Here is a 21,047-nt window from a genome sequence, read left to right as displayed (position 1 = left end):
TCAGTCCTCAGCACCTCCCCCCCAACCCTGGCCACCTCCTCCAGCCATACCAATATCTGCCCACTTCCCTCTCTCAGGGCAGGGCCCAGAAGTGACGGGCCCCCAGATGAAGAGGCAGCTTTTGCAGTGATTTTATTTACACACCAAATTTATAAAATGCCAGCTCAGGCCAAGAGAGGTGAGGTGAGTGACCCAGGCCACATGACTAAGGCATAGGGAGAGGCTCCTACCTACTCCCAGAACCTGGTCCTTTCTCTTGCCCACTAGGTGTCCAGAGACACAGCTCACTCCAAGGCCCCCCCCATAGCCCTGGGGACACACCTGGGAAGGAGGGCAGGCACCTCACCTGGATGTCCTCTGCTTTGGCCTCGTCTCTCTCCTGCATGGCCTGCACCGAGGGCAGTGAGAACACACTCCGCACACACGCGTTCACCAGCTCTGCCCTCTCCCGCACACCCAGGATGGGCTGGGTGTGGCTGGGAGGAAAAAGGAAGTGAGGCATGGAAGAGGGAGGGGCTGCAGGTGCGGGGCAGGGGTGAGGGCCCCTGGCACAGGCCTGGATGCTGAGGTCTGAGCCACAGGAGGATGAGGTGGCACCAGGAGAGTGGGTGTGGAGGGCTGACAGCCAGGCAAGGACTGGGCCAGGGAGAGGGGAGGCTCGGAGCAGGGAGGGGCTCAGGGAAGGGCCCAGGAGAGACAGGCAGAGCCCAGAGGTAGGGTGTGGACACCTCAGTTGGGTCAGGGTCTCCATGGCCTGCCGGCGGACGGAGCTTGAAAGGGAATCCAGCGGCTCATCCTGGATCTGCCTCTGGACAGGGACCACAGAGGGCCAATGAGGACACCTGGTTACAGACCACCAAAGCCAATGCCACCCCTCCTCAAGGAAGCAGGTGCAACAGCCCTTCAGCCTGGGCAGAGTCCCCTACCAGCGGGGTCCAGAGAGCCAGCTCACTGCTCAAACTCTATCCTGAAACTTCAGTTCAAAATCCCAAACACCCCCAGCCCTCACCTGCTGCACCCCACATGGAGAACTCGGTAAAACTGTTCCTGCAGCAGCTTAGTGACAGAAAACTATTTTACTCACAGACCTGCCCAAGCAAAAAACACTACTCCTGGCCCTGAAAGCTGCCTGGTTGGATTCCTCTAAAAGGACCTTCTACTTTTCACTTTTGATCTAGCACCTATATACAGTAGATGCTCAATGAATGTGTGTTAAATGAAAGTGTACTGGGGATTGAACCCAGGGCCTCACACATGCTAAGCAATCACATGACCCCTGAGCTACATCCTAGTCTCTTCTCTCTCTCTCTCTCTCTCTCTCTCTCTCTCTCTCTCTCTCTCTCTCTCTCTCTTCTCTCTCTCTGGTACACAAAGCCAAATATAATTTTATAAACTTCAGTTATTAACCTTGCCCAACTCATTCTGGTGGATAACAGAGAAGAGACTGCATTCAGCAATCCTGAAGTTGCCCACCAGGAGGAATTTCTGGGGAAAGAATGATTCAGTGATAACCATTTCCCATGCACAAGGCTCTGCAGGGAAAGCCCACTGGACTGTTCTCCCAGAGACACAGGCATTGTGACCCCATCGGCAAAATGAGGAGAGTTGGCTCAGAGAAGAAAAATAACCTGCCCAGGCTCCCTCAGGGTAGGTGGAGGGCAAGTAGAAAGGGAGCCAAGGCTCAAGTCTAGGTGACCTGTCCTTCATCCTATCTTCCTCCCACCTCCCACCCACCCTCGCCCAGTCTCATCAATGGGTGGGCTCGGGAATTCCACCCCTTCCCACCCAGTGCCGCACACCGCTGTGGCCCCCCTCGCACCATCATCTTCTTCATCATGGACTTCTTCTTTCCTTCCCCTTCCAGCAGGTCCTGGCCCTTCTGGACATCCTTGACATTCTCAGCCTTGGAACAGAACCACAGGGGAAGCCCTACTGAAGCCAGCCCTTGGGGGGTACATACAGCATCTGCTGACACCCAGCACCTTGAAAAGCCATTCCCAGCATCAGCTCAAGAGAAATAACAAGTTTCTCCCCCTCCCCCCCCCCCAGGGGAGGCAGGGAGAGCTTGGGGTGGGGTGGGGTGAAGACTGGAGAAAAATCTTGGTGATAGGGATTGGGAAGGGTAATCCTGAAGGCCAGCATTTGGAGATTAGATATGAGAGATGGCAACAGTCCTCCTTCTCCAGGAAAAGACAGGGAGAGACAGAAAAGGTCTCAGCATCCAACCTGAAATTCCACCATTACTAACACTTAGGAACCTTCTAGAACATACCAGTCAAATTAGGGCATTCTGCTGCATGACAGAGGGAACACAGGAACCCACCTCCAAGTAACCTATCAGTTACCCTACCTTAGAGGTGAAGAAGAGAAGCTAGCCATGAAATAAGTAAATAAATTTCAAATAGTAAAGAAAAAACAGAATGGAGATGGTGGTGGGGTAAAGATGGCCCAGAGTTCTTTTTCACTTCTATCAATGGAAAGGGCAAAGACCCAGAGTCGGGAGGGAGTTCAGGGTGTGAGAAGAGGGAAGGGCAAGAGTAAGGCCATGACAAGAAGAATGCTCTGGGAGGAGGATGAATGTTCCCCCAATACAGGGCCTCTTGCTCCTGTCACCTTCTCCCTGCCCCCACCCATACTGCCTAGGGGCTGGAGCTGGCCTGGGTGGATCCCCTGACTTCAGACCCCACCCACAAGCTGGTCTTGCTCACACTCTAGTGCCACCTGCATGTCCACCAGCTTGTCTAGTCTGTCCCACTGGCCCTCACCAGGTCCTGCAAATGCTGTGCTTCCAATGCCTGCTGCATGGCCCAGACCTAAACTGGGAAATGACTGTGTCCTTAAAAACTTTCATAGCGCACCTGCTATCATGCCAAGCATTGCTCTAAATGCTGAAAATGCTTCTGTAAGACAGACAGACATCTCTGACTTGTGGAAGACTCATTCTAATGGAGGAGATGAACAAGAAACAGGAATGAGGCACACGGTGCATGAGAGGATGCTGGCTATTTAGAAGGAAGAAATGCCACCAAGGAACAGGAAGCTGGGTGATGGGGAGGGGTGCCCCAGGAAAGTGGCTAGGAGTGGAGCAGAGGCATACCAGTGCCGGTTTGTTGTCATCTTCTCTGTTCTCTGGCACCTTCCTCAGATTTGAGGTCACTTTATCAAAGATGTCTGCATGTCACGGTTTCCATGAGAAGAGAAGCAGATAGAACATAGGGGGACTCAGGGTGCCAGAGTCCCTTCCCACCCGACACCCCCAACCCTCACTCCCCCAGCTGGCTGAGCTTAAAGTATAAATCAGCTCAGGTCACCCCCGCTACCAGAAGCCCTTCAGAGGAGCCACATTCCATTAAGCAGGAAGCCACCACCATTACCAGGACCCTCCCCCTCCACTTCCCAGCTTCATCTCCCACGGCTCTCCCACCCTGGCCTCCTCCAGTCCTGGACAAGTGTACCCCCAGGCCCTGACACAGGTCGTTTCCACCCCCCAGTCCCCTGCCATTCCCCCTTGTCCCTCCGGGGTCCCTTCCTTCCGGTCTTTGCCTGCCACTCCTCTCCTGACCATTGGGCCATATGAGGCCCCACCGGCCCCTCAGTGCGGCCTCCTAGTGACCCAATTTATAAGTGACCACTTATTTGTTTCACTGGGCACCTGCTACTGCTCAGCCCCCAATTCTCTCACTTTTGGGGGGGTGAAGGCCCCCCTTTTCCCTGGGCTCTTCCGGTGGGTGTTCCAGAGACTGAGTCCCCCAGAATGCTGGAAGCCCAGCCAATCGCCCCCTCTTCAGCTGGGGGGGGGGCTGAACCCAAACGTGGCCAAGAAGAGCCCCAGTGATTGCTACAGGGCGGGTACTGAGGTGAGCAGGGCCAGTTACGGGTCCTTTACTTATGGGTGCTGAGGGGACACTGAAGGTCAGCAGGTCTCTCTCAGAATTCTGAGGTCAAGAACCAGAACCTGGGAGAGCTGGAACTCTGGGGCACCTTGGCTGCAACCGCCAGAGGCTGCCAGGGGAAGGCGCCAACGGGGAGAACACAACGCGGGCCACGCTGGGGCCAAGACCTTGGCTTCCCATCACCATCTCCACTGCCACCCACGGGGCTCCCTGGAGAAACGGCTGATTCCAAGACTTGGGCAGGGGAGCCCAGGATGCACCCTGGATACCTCGTATCAGAAAACAAGGAAGAAAGCTTAAAGAATCAGCAGGATATTTCAAGGGAACAGGAAGACTTACTGGAAGGGTATTCCACTGGCCAAATTAAGGAAATTTCGAATATCAAGAAAAATAGACATTTTAAGATAAAAGTTGAGATTACTATCAGCAGAATTCACCGAAGGAAATTCTTTATTTATTGATAAATAAAGAAGCAACTGAAGGAGGTTAATATTTGAGTAAATAGAAGAATGTGAACTATATAAAATAAATAAGGGTTATGAAGTTAAGAACTTAGAATTAAAATGTCTTACTGTGATAGCATGTAAATTGGAGGGAGTGAGTTAAATGGGATTAACATGTTCCTAAATCTTAAACTCTCTGGGAGAAGGATATTTGTATTGGGTAAACTGGACACTTTTATTCAACCTGTACATTAAAGCTTCTCTACAGAATCACTAAAAGAGCACAGAGGTGCTGGGTGGCTCCGTATAGTGTGTGGCTAACATGCTCCAGGCCCTGGGCTCGTCCCCAGAACTGCAAAACAAACTTCTACAAATAAAAGACAGCAGAAGATATTACTTCCACCCAAGGAAAGGGGAGAAAATGAGGAGAAACAACCACCCCAAAGCCAAAAAAGGACAGAAAAAGAAACAGAATCAGCAGGACAGAGGACACAAGCAGGTAAAGACACACAGACACCCAAGTCGTCACATTACATACGAGAGGACTGGGGCTTGGAAATAGCACTATATAGAGGACACTATCTAAGTCCATCTGTGGGTTTAATGAAATCCCAAAGAAAATCCCAGCTGGTTGTCATTCTGTTTTACTTTGTGGAATTTGACAAGTTGTTCCTAGAGTTTATATGGAAAAGCAGAGCACTTAAAACAGAGGTTTTGTTGTTGTTGTTTTGTACTGGAGACTGAACCCAGGGGCACTTTACCACTGAGCCACATCCCCAGCCCTTTTAATTTATTTATATTTAGAGACAAGGTTTCACTGAGTTGCTTAGCACCTCACTAAGTTGCTGAGGCTGGCTTTGAACTCGTGATCCTCCTGCCTCAGCCTCCCGAGCTGCTGGGATCCCAGGTGTGCACCACCATGCCCAGCCTAGAAACAGAGCATCTTCAGGAAGAGCTAAGTTGGAGGACTATGGTACTAGATATCAAGAGTAACTAAATGTTCTCTCTCACATGTGGAACTAGAGAAAGAAAGGAATAAAAAGGAAGCTTGTGAAAACAGAAGAGAGACCACAGAGTAAAACTAAGGTGATGGAACGGAAGGGACAATGGGAGGACACAGAAAAGTCCTGGGGAACAAATCTACAAATTATGCTACGTTCATGTACAAATATACCACAATGAATCATGCATATATTTATAATGCACTAATTAATAAAACAACAATAAGAATGGAAGAGAGCCGGCGGGGTGGCACCACGCCTGTAATCCCAGTGGCTCAGGAGGCTGAGGCAGGAGGATCATGAGTTCAAAGCCATCCTCACCAATAGCAAGGCACTAAGCACCTCAGTGAGACCCTGCCTCTAAATAAAATACAAAATAGGGCTGGGGATGGGGCTTAGTGGTCAAGTGCCCCTGAGTTCAATCATCAGTAACCCCCTCCCCTGCCCCCCCAAAAAAGAATGGAAAGGTGATCATGAGAACAGGGCCAGTAGATTGGGGAGAGGGAGAAGCGAGGGAAATGGAAGGTACTGGGGAATGAGACTGATCAATGCTATGTGCATGTAAGAATATGGCCCCAGGAAGCCACTAGTATTTAGAATCATAATGTCCATGTAAAAAGAAGTTTTAAAAAGAGTAACTCTAAAACCCGGTAATTAAGGGGATGGTTAAAGGTACGGCTTGACCTGACTGCAGCCATCTTGAGTCGTTAGTGACAATACCAAATGTTGGTGAGGATGTGGAACACACTGAACTCTCACATTGTGGGAGGGTAAGTTAATTCAACCACTGCTCTAGTTTGAACACTGTGTCCCTCCAAAATTCATGCTAAAACCTAGTCTCTAATGCCACAGTACAAAGAGGGATGGACTTTAGGAATGTTAGGTCATGAAAGTTCTTCCCTCATGAATGAGATTAGCCTCAACTAGGTGCAGTGCAGCGCACCTGTAATCCAGTAATAAGGAGGCTGAGGCAGAAAGATTGCATGTTCAGGGCCAGCCTGGGCAACTTGTCAAGACTCTCAGCAACTTAGTGAGACCCGTTCTCAAAATAAAAATAAAAAAATAAAAAGGTCTGATGGTATAGCTCAGCAGTAAACCGTCCCTGGTTTCAACCCCCAGTACTACAAAAACAAAACAAAAGAGGCTTTACACAGCCTTCAACCTATTCTTCCCCTTCTACCTTCATGAGAACACAGCATTTGTCCCTTCTGCCATGTGAAGATATTGTAAGAAGACTCTCACAAAAACACCAAATATTGGTACCTTGATCTTGAACTTCTAGCCTCCAGAACTCTGAGAAATAAATTTTTGTTATTTATAAATCACCCAACCTCTGGCATTTTGTTACAGCAGCAAGGACCAACACAACTATTTTTTAAAAACTATTTGGCGATGTCTACTCAAGCTGTAAATAAGGCATACACTATGACTCAGAAATTCCACTCTTGGATAAAGGTCTCTGCACCAAAAGTCATATACCAAAAGGTTCACAGTGCTGGGAGCACTGGGGTATGCCTGTAATCCCAGCAGCTCAAGAGGGAAAGGCAGGAGGACAGCAAGTTCAAAGCCAGCCTCAGCAATTTAGCAAGGCCCTAAGTAACTTGGTGAGAAACTCTCTCAAATTTTTTTAAATTACAAAAGGGCTGGCAGGGGGAGTTCAGTGGTAGAACCTCTGTGGGTTCAATCCCTTAGCAAGACATTAAGCAACTCAGTGAGACCCTGTCTCTAAATAAAATACAAGATAGGGCTGGGGATGTGGCTCAGTGGTAAAGTGCCCCTGGATTAAATCCCCAGTATGTATGTATGTATGTATGTATATATATATATATGTATATATATATATATATATATATATATATATATATATATATATATCCTGAATAACTGAACAATCTTGAAAGAAGAAAACAGAGCGAGAGGTCTCATACTCCCTGATTTCAAAATAACATGGTACTAGCACAAGGACAGACGTGAAGACCAACAGATTAGAATAGAGAACCCCAACATAAATGCTCCCATACAGGGTCAAATGATTTTTTAATAAAATGCTAAGACTTCACTGGGGAAAGGACAGTCTTTTCAACAAATAGTGCTAGGAAATCTGGACATCCACATGTAGAAGAATGCATTAGGAATATAAGGTCTTCCTAAATCAAGGAAGACAGCCAGTTGCATTTTGGGTGCCTGGCGATGGGCCTGGGGAAATGGGGAGTTACTGTTTCATGGGAACAGAAGTTCAGTTTAATAAGACGAAGAGAGTTCTGGAGATTGAGGGTCGTGATGGCTGCACAAGATTGTACTTAACACTACAGATAAGCACATTTAAAATGGCTAACATGGGGTCTGGGGTTGTGGCTCAGTGGTAGAGTGCTCACCTAGCACTGCAAGGCCCTAGGTTCGATCCTCAGCCTCACATAAAAATAAATAAATAAATAAAGGTATTGACAACTACAACTAAAAAATATACATTAAAAAAGTAAATAAATGAGGGCTGGGTTGTGGCTCAGTGGTAGAGCGCTTGCCTTGCACACATGAGGCACTGGGTCCAATCCTCAGCACTACATAAAAATAAATGAATAAAATAAAGATATTGTGTCCATCTACAACTAAAAAAAAAGAATTTAAAAAGTAAATAAATGAAATAAAATGGCTAAGATGGTAAATTCTATGCTATGTGTATTTTAACACAGTAAAAAGAAAATTGGAGGAAAACAAACCTTTTTAATTCAAAAAGAAATGAAGTTGAACCAGACAGATATATATATACACACACACACACACACACACACACACACACACATATAAACACATGCATACAAGAGTATATTATTAATATTTAAAGTATATTGCAAGTTGTGCTGGTGCAGGTCTGTAATCCCAACAACTAGGGAGACTGAGACGGGAGGACTATAAGTTTGAGGCCAGCTGCATCAACTTAGCAAGGTCCTAAGCAACTTAGCAAGACCCTGTCTCAAAATAAAAAATAAAAAGGGCTGGGAATATGGCTCAGTAGTAAAGTGTCCCTGGATTAAATTCCCAGTACCAAAAACCATAATGATGATGATAATGATGATGATAATAATAATAATAATGTATTATTCATAGTTATATTTAAAATAATAATTATACATACAATTTATTTAAAATGTTATTAACTATATATAGTTAAAATTTAAATATAAATATAGTTTTATTTAAATGTAGCTGGGAGCAGTGGCACACACCTATAATCCCAGTGGCTAAGGAGGTTAAGGCAAGAGGATTGCAAGTTGAAGGCCAGCCTCAGCAACTTAGCAAGACCCTGTCTCAAAATAAAAAATAAAAAGGGCTGGGGGTGTAATTCAAGGTAAAGTGCCCCTGGGTTTGATCCCCAGTATCCCCCCCCAAAAAAAGAACAGAATGCAAAGAACAGAATTGCACAAAATATTTTCAAGTCATATATCTAATAAGGGAATAATATTCAGAACATGTAAAAACTACAACTAAACTACACAAACAAACAAATTCAAAAATAGGGAAAGGATTTGAATAGATACTTTTGCAACAGAAATATACAAATGGCCAAAAAAGCACAAGAGGGCTGGGGTTATGGCTCAGCGGTAGAGCGCTTGCCTAGCACATCGGGGTGCTGGGTTCAATCCTCAGCCCCACATAAAAATAAAATAAAGGTATAAAAAATTTAAAAAAAACACACATGGAAAGATGTCACTAATCAAAGCCACATTAGTCACTAATCAAAGCCACAGTAAGATATCACTCTACACCCTTTAAGTTGGATTTTGGGGAGTGAGGGAAGGAAAATAAATGTTGGCAAAAACATGAAAAAATGGAAATCTCCTACATTGCTAGTGGAAATTACCAATGGTTTCTCAAAAACTAAATCCAGAATAACCAGAAGTTCCACTCCAAGGCATATACCAAGGGGAAATAAAAATGTGCATCTATATAAAACCTTGTGGGTAAATGTTCATAGTAGCATTACTTAAAATAGCCAAAATATAGAACCAGCCCATTTGGCCATTAACAAAATGTGGTATGTTCCTACAGGGGAATCTTATTCAGCCATAAAGAGGGATGAAATGCCAGTACAGGCTATAACATGAATGAAACTTGAAAGTATTGGGCCAAGTGAAAGAAGCTAATCCCAAAGAACCACATACTGAATAATTCCACTTATATAAAATGCTCAAAATAGATAAATCTATGCAGACAGAATGTAGATTAGTATTGTCTAGGGCTGGATATGGGTTGGGTAGGTGATTATATCTAAATGGTTCAGGGTTTCTTTTGGGGTGATAAAAATGTTCTGAAACTGATCATGGCCATGGTTGCACAACTCTGTATATAATATAGCTTTTAGATTGCACACCTTAAAGGAGGGAATCAGATTTTACATAGTAAATTATATCTCAATAAAATTGTTTAAAATAAAACCTACTTGAGCCAGGTATGATACACACATGTATTTTCAGCTACTCAGGAGGCTGAGGCAGGAGCATCCCGAGTTCAAAGCCAGCCTGGCAACTTAGCAAGACTGTCTCAAAATGAGAAAAAGGGCTAAGGAGAGGCTGGGGTTGTAGCTCAGTGGAAGAGCACTGGTCATGCATGCATGAGGCCCTGGGTTCAATCCTCAGCATCATGTAAAAATAAATAAACATAAAGATATTGTGTCCATCTACAACTAAAGGAAATATTTTTTTAAAAGGGCTGAGGATGTAGCTCAGTGCCCCCGAGTTCAATCCCCAGTACTTAAAAAAATCACTATCAAAAACAAATTTCCTCTACATTATCAGAATCATCAATACCAAAGAGGGAGTGTATTAAAAAGCAAGATCTAGGGCTTGGGCTGGGGCTCAGCAGTAGCGCACTTGCCTGGCATGTTTGAGGCACTGGGTTTGATTCTCAGCACCACATATAAAAATAAACAAAAAATAAAGGTCTATCAACAATTTAAAAAAAGGAAACAAGATCTGATTTATGATACCAATTAAAACCATAAAATAGCTAGGTTTAATCCATCAAAGACTGCACTAGACCTAAATTTTCCATATACCCTATAGCAAGGAAAACTTGAATACATAGATAAACCAATAGCATTCTAATAAAAATGCCAATAAAAGTTTTTGATGACCTATACAAATGTATTTTAAAATGTATGTGACATAATGAAAGTCTACTGATTGCTAAGTCAATTTTTTATACATTTATTTTATCTTTTTTATGTGGTACTGAGGATTGAACCCAGCGCCTCAGATGTGCTAGGTGAGTGCTCTACCACTGAGCCACAACCCCAGCTCCCTGCTAAGTCAATTTTCAGGAGGAATTTCCTTTTGAGGAGGAATTCTCTCATCTTCACAGATGTGAATATATATTTGCATAGTAAATTATATCTCAAAAAAATTGTTTAAAATAAAACCATGGTAATTTTTTAAATAAATCACACATGGTATTGGTACATAAACAAAAATTGATTAGGAGAAGATGTTTATAGCAGCAGAAACTGATAGAGAATGAATTACAGAACTGCAAATCAGGAAGAAGAACCAGTTCCAGACAAGACTATAGGGTCTTGACCTGGTGGAGACCCTGAAGTCTCAACAGTGGTGAGCTGAGTCTGAGCTACCTGGCCACTGGCCAAACCTTGGCCTGAGGAGCAGGGCCCGAAATTTTTCCATAAAAAGGTGGACATTCTGAACGGAAGGTATAGTTGCTAAATAGACTTAGAATTTGGACAGAATAGAAATATTATATAGTTCTGGGTGTGGTGGCGCATGCCTATAATCCCAGCGACTTGGGAGGCTGAGGCGGGAAGATCACAAGTTTAAAGCCAACCTCAGCAGCTTAGTGAGGTCCTAAGCAACTTGGTGAAACCCTGTCTCAAAATTTTTAAAAGGGGCTGGGGATATGACTCAGTAGTAAAAAAATGCTCTTCAATAGGGTTCAATCGCCAGGATCAAAAAAAAAAAAAGGAGGAGGAGGAGGAGGAGAACAACAACAACAACTCCTCAGGGAGTTTAAGCAGCTCATTCTAAGTCAAGTGCTAGGTCTCTGTGTGCTATTGCCATTGTGCTATCTGTTGCAGGCTGCTCCCTTCCTCTGTCCTCTCTGCTCCCCACTCTGCCCTATGAGTCTGAGTATAGTCATCCTTTAGGGCTGTGGCCCTTCCTTACTCACCCTCAGGGAAGCTGTCGTTGACTACATTGTTGCACACCTCGGCCCAGCTGTCCAGATTCCCCTCCAGGGGCATGGTGCGAATGCTATTGTCCTCAGAATATTCCTGCTGGCTGCTCAATGTCAAGGTGGAGGTGTCACTGATCATGAGGCTGGAGCCCATGCTCAGAGTCTCATTGGAGCCCAGGATCAGAGTCAGGCATGAGGGTGGTGAGAGGGAGGACCTGGGGCCATGGGCAGCGGAATGCATGCTGACACCATCGCTCGAGGCAGAAATCAGGGTCAAGCATGAGGCCTGAGTGACCGTCATGTTCACATCAGGTCTGGGGAGACTATCAGAAGCCACATTGACGGTCCCCTTTGAACTTGGGCTCCAGTTTGCACCAAAGGATCCTTTGGAAATAGACCCAGCGATGTTACATGGAGCCAAATTGAGAGTCTCATTTGTGTCTGGGATTGGGGTGCCACCAGAATCTGCATCAGCATTCAGGTTTAGTGCGCAGATGTTTTTTGAGCCCACATCGAGAAGCTGATTAGAGTCAGGGTCCAGAGTAGTGTCTGAGACTCGAATAAGGGGTGCTTGTGAGCCCGACCGAGAGACACAGTGGCCCAGAACCAGGGCTTCTCTAGAATGGGGCCTCATAAATGAGCTCGACTCGGGCCTGGAAGGGTTGGAGTTACTCTGACCCAAATCAAACATCTTGCTCGGAAGGGGCTTGCAGTCCTGCTCAGGATTCAGCCCAGAGTGGTTCCCTGAGCTCAGACAGGTGGCCTCTGCAGGGCCTGGGCTCAGAACAGGGTTTGAGGCTGGACTAAGGGACCCCTGTGGGTCAGGCTTTGAGATGAGACTCAGATTGTCTTCGGAGCTGGCAGTGTTATCAGGAATTAGGTCAGAGGCCTCTTCTGGAACAAGATTCAGAGTTGGATTCAGGTCTGGAACGAGAGGCACCCCAGGACTATGGGGTGGACTCAAGATAGGATCAAGGGCCACATCCATGTTGGGCCCAGCGAGGGTACCAGAGTTGAGACTTGGTGTCATCTTTGGGTCTTCATGGAGGACCACACCAGCCATTGGACTCAGGGCCATGTGCAGTCTGGAGGTCTCTCAATGCTACTGCCCCTTCTTTTCAATGGCCAACTGTCGAGCTCCCTGCAGGACCCCTGAGAGAAGACAAAGGCCACTAGGCTGCACCTGTTAAAACTTCCCCTGCCAGCTCACCATTCTTAGAATGAGGGCCTCTTGCTGTGACTTACAAGCCCTTGATGGTCCTTGGACCACCTTTCCAGCCCCATCACACCCTGTTCCCCTCCTTGCTCTCTTGGTGTGTAACCCCCTTCTCTGACCACAGCCTGCTTCCCCTCAGCTCATGACCCTGAACAAGCGCAGTGCTCTTGGCTTCAAACCTCCCCCTGTCATCCTTTGCCAGTCCCACTACTCCCAGTAAAAATGCATCCCCCTTCATTCCAGCCGCTCACCGAGTAGTCTGGCCCTTACTAGGGTCAAGCTCTGGATGTCTAGAACTGTCTTATCTTGGACTCTGGGTCACTCACAGCTCCTAACACAACGCCAGGCACACAGGTGCAAGTCTACAATGGACAGACCAGGAACCTCATTTGCTTTAGGTAGAAAAGGGGGAGGAGCCGAATTCCAGCAGGGTACCTGTGTCAGGGCCATGTAGGTGCACTAGCAAGGATCCCTGAGCCTTGGGGCACTGCAAGCCAGAGATAAGCTCTGAAGTTGCCAGAACTACTCTGCATGTGGTCACAGCACTAGCCTCAAAGCCACGTTGGCAGAGCCGCCTGTGGCCCTTGACGACTGGCCTGTTCTGGGTGAGGCCGACTCTGTAGAGAAGAGCACGGGCCATACCAGAAACAGAACCTGCTCAGTGCAGCAATCTAACCACTGAGTGGACTCCCCAGTCCTCCACTACCACCCCCCCCACACACACACACCCCGGGGCCACGCTCCCTGCAGAATCATTGGGTTGGCTCACCTGCGTACATGGTGTTCTTAAGCAGGCGTGGGCCCCTAGGAGGAGATGCAGAAGGAAATCAAGTCAGGAAAAGAACAGCTTTTTCAACTCCCACAGAGCAGTCTATAGGCCAGGTGGGAACACACATTCGCCACTCCCCACATTGTGTGCACATACACAGACCAAGTCCTGGAGTTCGATACTACTGGTGAAGGTCACTCACCCCATTGGCCCTCTGGGCAGCTAAGACCATCTCTAAATTCCTGCCTAAACTCCTCCTGCCATCTTTAGGAAAAGTACCCTGTCATTAAAAGACCCTCTGCATGTGTTTCTGGCCCCAATTTTTGCCCTCCATATATCCTCTTCCCCTCTCCATTCCACCCTTGCTTGGCTCCTTTGAGTCTCTCAAAAAAAAAAAAAAAAAAAAAAACAGTTATGTCTGGACCTCCCAATGTCTGGGTGCCCCTTCTATACTCCCCTTCCCCAGCTACTGCTTACAGCTTCACCCTGTCAGGGCTCAGGGTCTCCTAGATGGTTGAGGGCACCTGTAAATTCTCAGGATACCTCATTCCCTTCACCTTCCCTGGCACCCAGAATCTGGCTTCCCCACCAGACTAAACTCCCTCAGAGCAGGGACCGTGACCACCTGGCTCTCTGCCCATGTCTAATGTCTAGCATAGCACCTGGCATGCAGTAAATGCTCAGAAAGGTTTGGGTCCACTGTTTGATCCTTCTCTCTCTCCTCCACTTTTGCTAGGTCATTCCATCCCTACTCACACACCAACTCGGTCACCAAATCATTTCCTCCCTCTGCAAATGTGCTGTGCTCTTTCTAACTTGGTTTTGGGAAGATCATAGATCTGGATTCGCATTGTCTTGAATTCAAACCCCAGCTCATCCTCTCACTAGCCTGGGTGGACCAGGTCAAGAGACTTCTCCCTGCTGGCCCTGTTCTCCTCAGGGGCACAAAGTCCCTGTCTCACCCGGAGGTGATAGTTACCGAGCCTGCCATGGAGCTCATGGCCAAGCCAAGGCCTGACCTAAATTACAGCTGCTCATTTCATTCCTTTGCTGAGCACTGTGGGAAAGAGCTGTGACGCCCTCAGCGGCCATTGTTTCCTAGAGGTTCCTGTGTGTTGCATGTGCCCCAGGACCAGGAAGTGTGCACTGCCCCCCAGTACAGGGCGATTTCACACAGGCATTTTAAATGTGGGCTGCTTGATTCCACAGTCCCTTGCCAAAGCCCTGTACTTAATTTTGTGTTCATAATTTTGTCTTTTTTCATTTAAAGAGGAGGCTGTATTTTTCCCTGATTTTCCCTCCCATCCATGCACACAGGCACGCGCGTGTGCACACACATGTCACAGTTATGAAAGAGAGGCATTTTCAACCTGGAAAAATAGGGGTGGTGCAGTTAGGAAGCAGTGAGTAGGATTTTGAAAGAGCTACCTAGTTAGGGCTGTGGGAAAAGGCACTAGTGTCCCCCCGCACCCCAGCAGATGCTCAGTATCATGTCCCTTGGGCAGAATGCCACAGGTCTCAACCCTGGTTGAAACTCTTCCATGAGAAAAGATTGGATCATCCCCACATTCTCAATCCTCCTCCTCCACCTTGCTACAGGGAAGCCAGTCTTCAGAGCTGCCTGACAGGCACTGGGGCAGTCCATGGTTTGCCCTCCACCATGTAGATGCTGTGCATTGAGAAGAGCAGCAGCTGGTGAGGGACTTGTGGGACCCAAGGAAGCTACGACAGCCACAAGCTGCCTGTGGACCTTAGCCCCAAGTTCTCATGCCCACAGTGGGGAAGGCAGAGCATGGCTATAAAACAGCTCGTCCAGTGCAAGAGTGAGAAGCACCGGCTGATGGCCATCCCTCTCCCCGAACTCAACCATCCTCTCCAGACCCTGGGCAGGGGCTGCTAGTGCACTGGCCCCCAGTACCTTAATGGGTAGAATTATCAAAGATCTTCCGGTTCCTCTTTGAGGAAAAGATTATCAGATATATGGGCCCAGAATGTGTTGGCCACTTGTGCAAGTATGTTTGTATAAACAGATGTGCACGTGCTCAACATCTGACACTGGGGCACCTCAGATCCAGACAATCCAAACCAGAACTCCCCAGACCCTCCAATTCTCTATTACAAAGGAATGAAATCATCACCCAATGCAGGAACAGTAGGATCCTTGACTACCATGTTTCTCACTTGCTGCGTGCAATTTTAGCCACGTTCTGCTCATTCTAGATCCAGAACATTTCTCCATTCCCTCTGCCAGACCCTAGTCCATGTCCCATTGCCTTGGGTTGAATCTTGGAATTGCATCTTGGAATTGCTCACTCAATAGACCCTCCTGTTTGTAGTCCTGCCCCAACAAATTATTTTCCAAAATGAACCACAAAAGTCTTCCTTTAAAATTGCATGAATCAGGGCTGGAATTATACCTTAATGGTAGAGCACTTGCTAGCATGCATAAGGCCCAGGGTCCAATCCCTAGCACCACACATACACACATACATAAATCGTGCAACAGTGTGGTACTGGCATAAGGATAGACCAGTATAATAAAATTGAAAGTCCAGAAATAAACCCATACGTATGGGATCAATTGATTTTGATGAGTATAACTATTCAATGGGGAAAGAACAGTCTCTTCAACAAATAGTGATATTGACATGCAAAAGAATAAAGATGGACTCCTACCTTCTACAAAAATTAACTCAAAATGTATTAAAGACCTAGAAGTAAGAGCTAAAACTATAAGACTCTTGGAAGAAAACACAGGAGTAAATCTTCATGACCTTGGCAATTGCAATGGTTTCTTAGGTATAACACCAAAAGCATAAGCAGCAACAAAAATAGATAAACTGGACTTCATCAAAGGTAAAAATTTGACAGGCACAGGGGTACATGCCTATAACCCAATGACCTGGGTGACTGAAGCAGGAGGATCACAAGTTCAAAGCCAGTCTAAACAAATTAGAAAGATCCTCAGCAACTTAGTGAGACCTGATCTCAAACTAAAAAATAAAAAGGACTTGAGACATAAGTCAATGGTAAAACACCCCTGGATTCAATCCTCAGGACAAAAAAAAGGTAAAAATATTTGTACATCAAAAGGCACTGTCCACAAGTGAAAAGACAATCTACACAATGGTAGAAAATGTTAGTAAATTATATATATGATAGGGGTATAGTATTCAGAATATATAAGGAATTCTTACAATGCTATAACAGAAAGACCGACAACCCACTTAAAAATTCGACTAACAGAGCTAAGGATACAGCTCAGTAGCAGAGCTCTGGCTTGCATGTGCAAGGTGCTATTTCCAATCTCCAGCACTGGAAAAAAAAGAGACAGAGAGATACACAGGGAGAGAGAGAGACAGAGACAGAGAGAAACAGAGAAAGAAAGCAAGCAAGAGCGATTGAGCAAACAATTTAAATAGCATTTCTACAGAGATGAACAAATGACTCATATGCACATGAAAATATGTTCAAAATCATGAGTCATTAGAGAAATGCTAATCAAAATGATATGGAGCTGGGTGCAATGGTGCATACCTGTAATCCCAATGATTTAGGAGGCTGAGGCAGGAGGATCACAAGATCAAGATCAGCCCCAGGGGCTGGAGTTGTGGTTCAGTGGGCAGCGTGCTTGCCTAGCATGCATGAAGCACTGAGTTCGATCCCCGTCACCACATAAAAATATGCAAATAAAATAAAGGTATTAAAAAAAAAATCAGCCCCAGCAACTTAGTGAGTCCCTAAGCAACTTAGAAAGAGCTTGTCTCAAAATAAAAAGGGATGGGAATGTGGCTCAGTGGTTAAGCACTCAAGTTAAATCCCCAGTATCAACAATACCAAAAAAAAAAAAACTATAATGAGATACTATTTCACATTCCCTAGGATGGTTATAAATTTTTTAACAGAAAATAACAAGTGTTGATGAGGATGTGGAGAAATTAGAACACTCATACATTGCTGGTGGGGTTGTAAATTGGCACAGCCTCTATTAAAAATCAACTTGGTGGCTGGGAATGTGGCTCAGGCGGTAGCGCGCTCGTCTGGCATGCGTGCGGCCCGGGTTCAATCCTCAGCACCACATACCAACAAAGATGTTGTGTCCGCCGAGAACTAAAAATAAATATTAAAAAAATTCTCTCTCTCTCTCTCCTCTCTTACTCTCTCTTTAAAAAAAAAATCAACTTGGTGATTTCTCAAAAAGTTGATCCAAAATTTCCATTCTGAGGTATATAATCAAAAGAATTAAAAATCTGTGTTCCAAATATATACAAGTGTTCATAGCAGCAGCAATATCCACAAAAGCCAAAGGTGGAAATAACCCAAATACCCATCAACTGATGAACGGATAAACAAATATGGTATGTACACACAATGGATTATCAACCATAAGGAGGAATGAATTCCCAGTGCATGCTAAACAGGGATGAATTTTGAAAACATGCTAAGTGAAAGAAGCCCGTCACAAAAGACCACATATTATGTGACTCCATTTGTAGGAAGCATCCAGAATAGTCAAATTCAAGCCGACAGAAAGAACTGCCAGGGCCCAAGGAAGGAGAGAGCAGAAGTGACTGCAGAATGGGTGTGGGGTTTCCTTTCCCGAGCGCAGATACGTTCAGGAACTAGGCAGTGGCGATGGTTGCGCGACTCTGTCAACACACTGCATGTCACTAATGGTAACTCCTATGCTGTGTGTTGTACTGAAGCGGCAACCCCTTTCTCCACAGAAAAACCTTCTTCACCATGGCTGATTTTAGACTGTCAGCAAAAGAGTCTCTGCAAAAGAGTCCAATGTAGATAAACTTCCTCTTTCTGTGTCGCCCTGTTTTACTTGGCCACAGGCCGAGAAGATACCAGCACTCCAGGTGCTGGACACCCCCTTACTAGTTTTCACAAACGTATCCAGTATAGTACTTTGAAGAAATGTGCAAACAAGGCCTCTGGCCTTGAGCTGGGCTTCACAGAGATGTCTACATTTTTAAGATAAGTTACAATTGGGCTCCGTGGTAACAGCTGGCAGGGGGAGGAAAGAAAAGGGAGAAGAAGCTCTCCCCTTCTCAGGTGTTGTCCTTGAAGGGTTAACTTGCCCAGAGCAGTGAAAGAAAAAGCTGCTTTTATGAGAACTTCTACAGACTGTGAACTTCTGAGCCCCTCCCCTTACATGCTGGGTATAAAACTCTGAAACTCCCTGAACTCGGGGTTCAGGGGATTGATTGTTACAGCAAAAGCTGTGCCCTCTGAACCTGGCTGCAGCCAAATAAAACTGTTTCCTGCTACCTTCGGTGCCTTGCCTCGTTTGTCCCTACTACAGTACCACGTTTTAAAATTGCATGTAGCAGACAAGAGGGTGTAGAGTCGCTTTTCTCTGCTTCTCCCTTCTAAAGACAACTAAATATTCAGGAAATAGTAAAACAGACAACCATTAAAAACAAAAAAAAAAAAACTTTAGGGGCTGGGGCTGGGGCTCAGCGGTAGCACACTTGCCTGGCATGTGTGAGGCCCTAGATTCGATTCTCAGAATCACATATAAATAAATAAAATAAAGGTCTATCAACAATTAAAAAAAAAAACTTTAAAAGCTGAAAAGAATACAAAGGATTGACTTGGAGGATGACACTATGGTGTGTTCCTTAGGGTTTTGTTGTTTTGGTTTTTTTTGTCTCGCATATATCCCAACTGGACACCAGAGAGGTCTGCAACATGGACCTGCCAAGAGCATAAACAGACGTGTTTTTGTTTAAGTCTCCAGACAAAGAACAAGGAAAGGGGAAACCCAACAGGGCGTGCACCGCACTGGTCCCCAATCCCTACTCCATACCTGGAGCAGTGGCAGGCCATGTCAACAGAGCTCCACCCTGTGGCAGGGAACTTACCACACTCCACAGCCCCTGGCCCTCCCAGTGGCAATGGATGGCCCAGGGGAAGTGACTTCGGTCCCTGCAAGCAGCATCCCCAAGAATGATCAAGAGCCACAGCAGTGCTCCCCAAATTAAGCAAACCAGGGTGCTATATACTATCATTGAAATCTCAGTCCACAAAAGTAAACACTAAATCTTTACAGGTTGACTGTCTACTAAAATAGAGGATTAAAGTAGGAGCAAGAGTATCTTAATATAGTCAAACAACAAGTGCTGGCGGGGATGTGGGGGAAAGGGTACACTTGTTCATTGTTGGTGGGACTGCAAATTGGTGCAGCCAATTTGGAAAGCAGTATGGTGATTCCTGGGAAAGCTGGGAATGGAATCACCATTTGATCCAGCTATTCCCCTTCTCGGTCTATTCCCTAAAGACCTAAAAAGAGCATGCTACAGGGACACCGCTACATCGATGTTCATAGCAGCACAATTCACAATAGCAAGACTGTGGAACCAACCTAGATGCCCTTCAATAGACGAATGGATAAAAAAAAAATGTGGCATTTATACACAATGGAGTATTACTCTGCATTAAAAAATGACAAAATCATAGAATTTGGAGGGAAATGGATGGCATTAGAGCAGATTATGCTAAGTGAAGCTAGCCAATCCCTAAAAAACAAATGCCAAATGTCTTCTTTGATATAAGGAGAGTAACTAAGAACAGAGTAAGGACGAAGAGCATGAGAAGAAGATTAACATTAAACAGGGATGAGAGGTGGGAGGGAAAGGGAGAGAGAAGGGAAATTGCATGGAAATGGAAGGAGACCCTCAGGGTTATACAAAATTACATACAAGAGGAAGTGAGGGGAAAGGGAAAAGTAATACAAGGGGGAGAAATGAATTTCAGTAGAGGGGGTAGACAGAGAAGAGGGGAGGAGAGGGGAGGGGAGGGGGGATAGTAGAGGATAGGAAAGGCAGCAGAATACAACAGACACTAGTATGGCAATATGTAAATCAATGGAAGTGTAACTGATGTGATTCTGCAATCTGCATACGGGGTAAAAATGGGAGTTCATAACCCACTTGAATCAAAGTGTGAAATATGATATATCAAGAACTATGTAATGTTTTGAACAACCAACAATAAAAAAAGAAAAAAAAGAGTATCTTAATATGATATTCTAAAATGTCCAGGATACAGTTAAAAAAAAAAAAACACTACCAAAAACAAGGAAAGTCGCATCTTGAGGAAAGACTATTAACTAACATTAACACTGAAATGAATCAGATGTTGGAGTCTGTGACAAGGATTTTAAAAGTCATCATAAAAATACTTCAAGAAGCAATTACAAATCCTCTTAAAACAAATAAAAAAATAGAAAATCTCAACAAAGAAATAGGAGTTATGAAAAAGAACAATAAGTACTATTTGAGAGGCTGAGATAGGAGGATCACAAGTTCAAGACCAACCTCAGCAATTTAGTGATGCCCTAAAACACTTAGTGAGATCCTCTCTTAAAAAATAAAATGGGAGCTGGGGATGTGGCTCAAGCGGTAGCGCGCTCGCCTGGCATGCGTGAGGCCCGGGTTCGATCCTCAGCACCACATACAAAGATGTTGTGTTCGCCAAAAACTAAAAAATAAATATTAAAAATTCTCTCTCTCTCTCTCTCTCTCTCTAAAAAAA

The 21,047-nt window shown here is 45.4% G+C and overlaps 1 protein-coding gene and 1 pseudogene across 1 annotated transcript in view; both read right to left on the bottom strand.

Annotated features, from left to right (window-relative positions):
- The window catches only part of LOC113177357 (maestro heat-like repeat-containing protein family member 7), a 28,612-nt gene extending 27,846 nt beyond the window's left edge, over window positions 1–766 (bottom strand). Inside the window, exons 1-2 of the mRNA XM_026381879.2 lie at window positions 729–766; window positions 347–476 (exon numbers count right to left, since the gene is read on the bottom strand). Coding sequence (XP_026237664.2) covers window positions 347–476; window positions 729–751 — 153 coding nt within the window. The 5' untranslated portion in view covers window positions 752–766. The remainder of the gene's footprint in view (window positions 1–346; window positions 477–728) is intronic.
- Window positions 767–11,503: 10,737 nt separating this feature from the next.
- Window positions 11,504–12,595, bottom strand: LOC144249256 (maestro heat-like repeat-containing protein family member 7 pseudogene; annotated as a pseudogene).
- Window positions 12,596–21,047: the final 8,452 nt, after the last annotated feature.

This window comes from Urocitellus parryii, chromosome 11 (assembly GCF_045843805.1).
Source record: "Urocitellus parryii isolate mUroPar1 chromosome 11, mUroPar1.hap1, whole genome shotgun sequence".
Classification (NCBI taxonomy): Eukaryota; Metazoa; Chordata; class Mammalia; order Rodentia; family Sciuridae; genus Urocitellus; species Urocitellus parryii.
The sequence above is the reverse complement of the archived record's forward strand: the minus strand, read 5'-3'. Positions and strand labels throughout refer to the sequence as shown.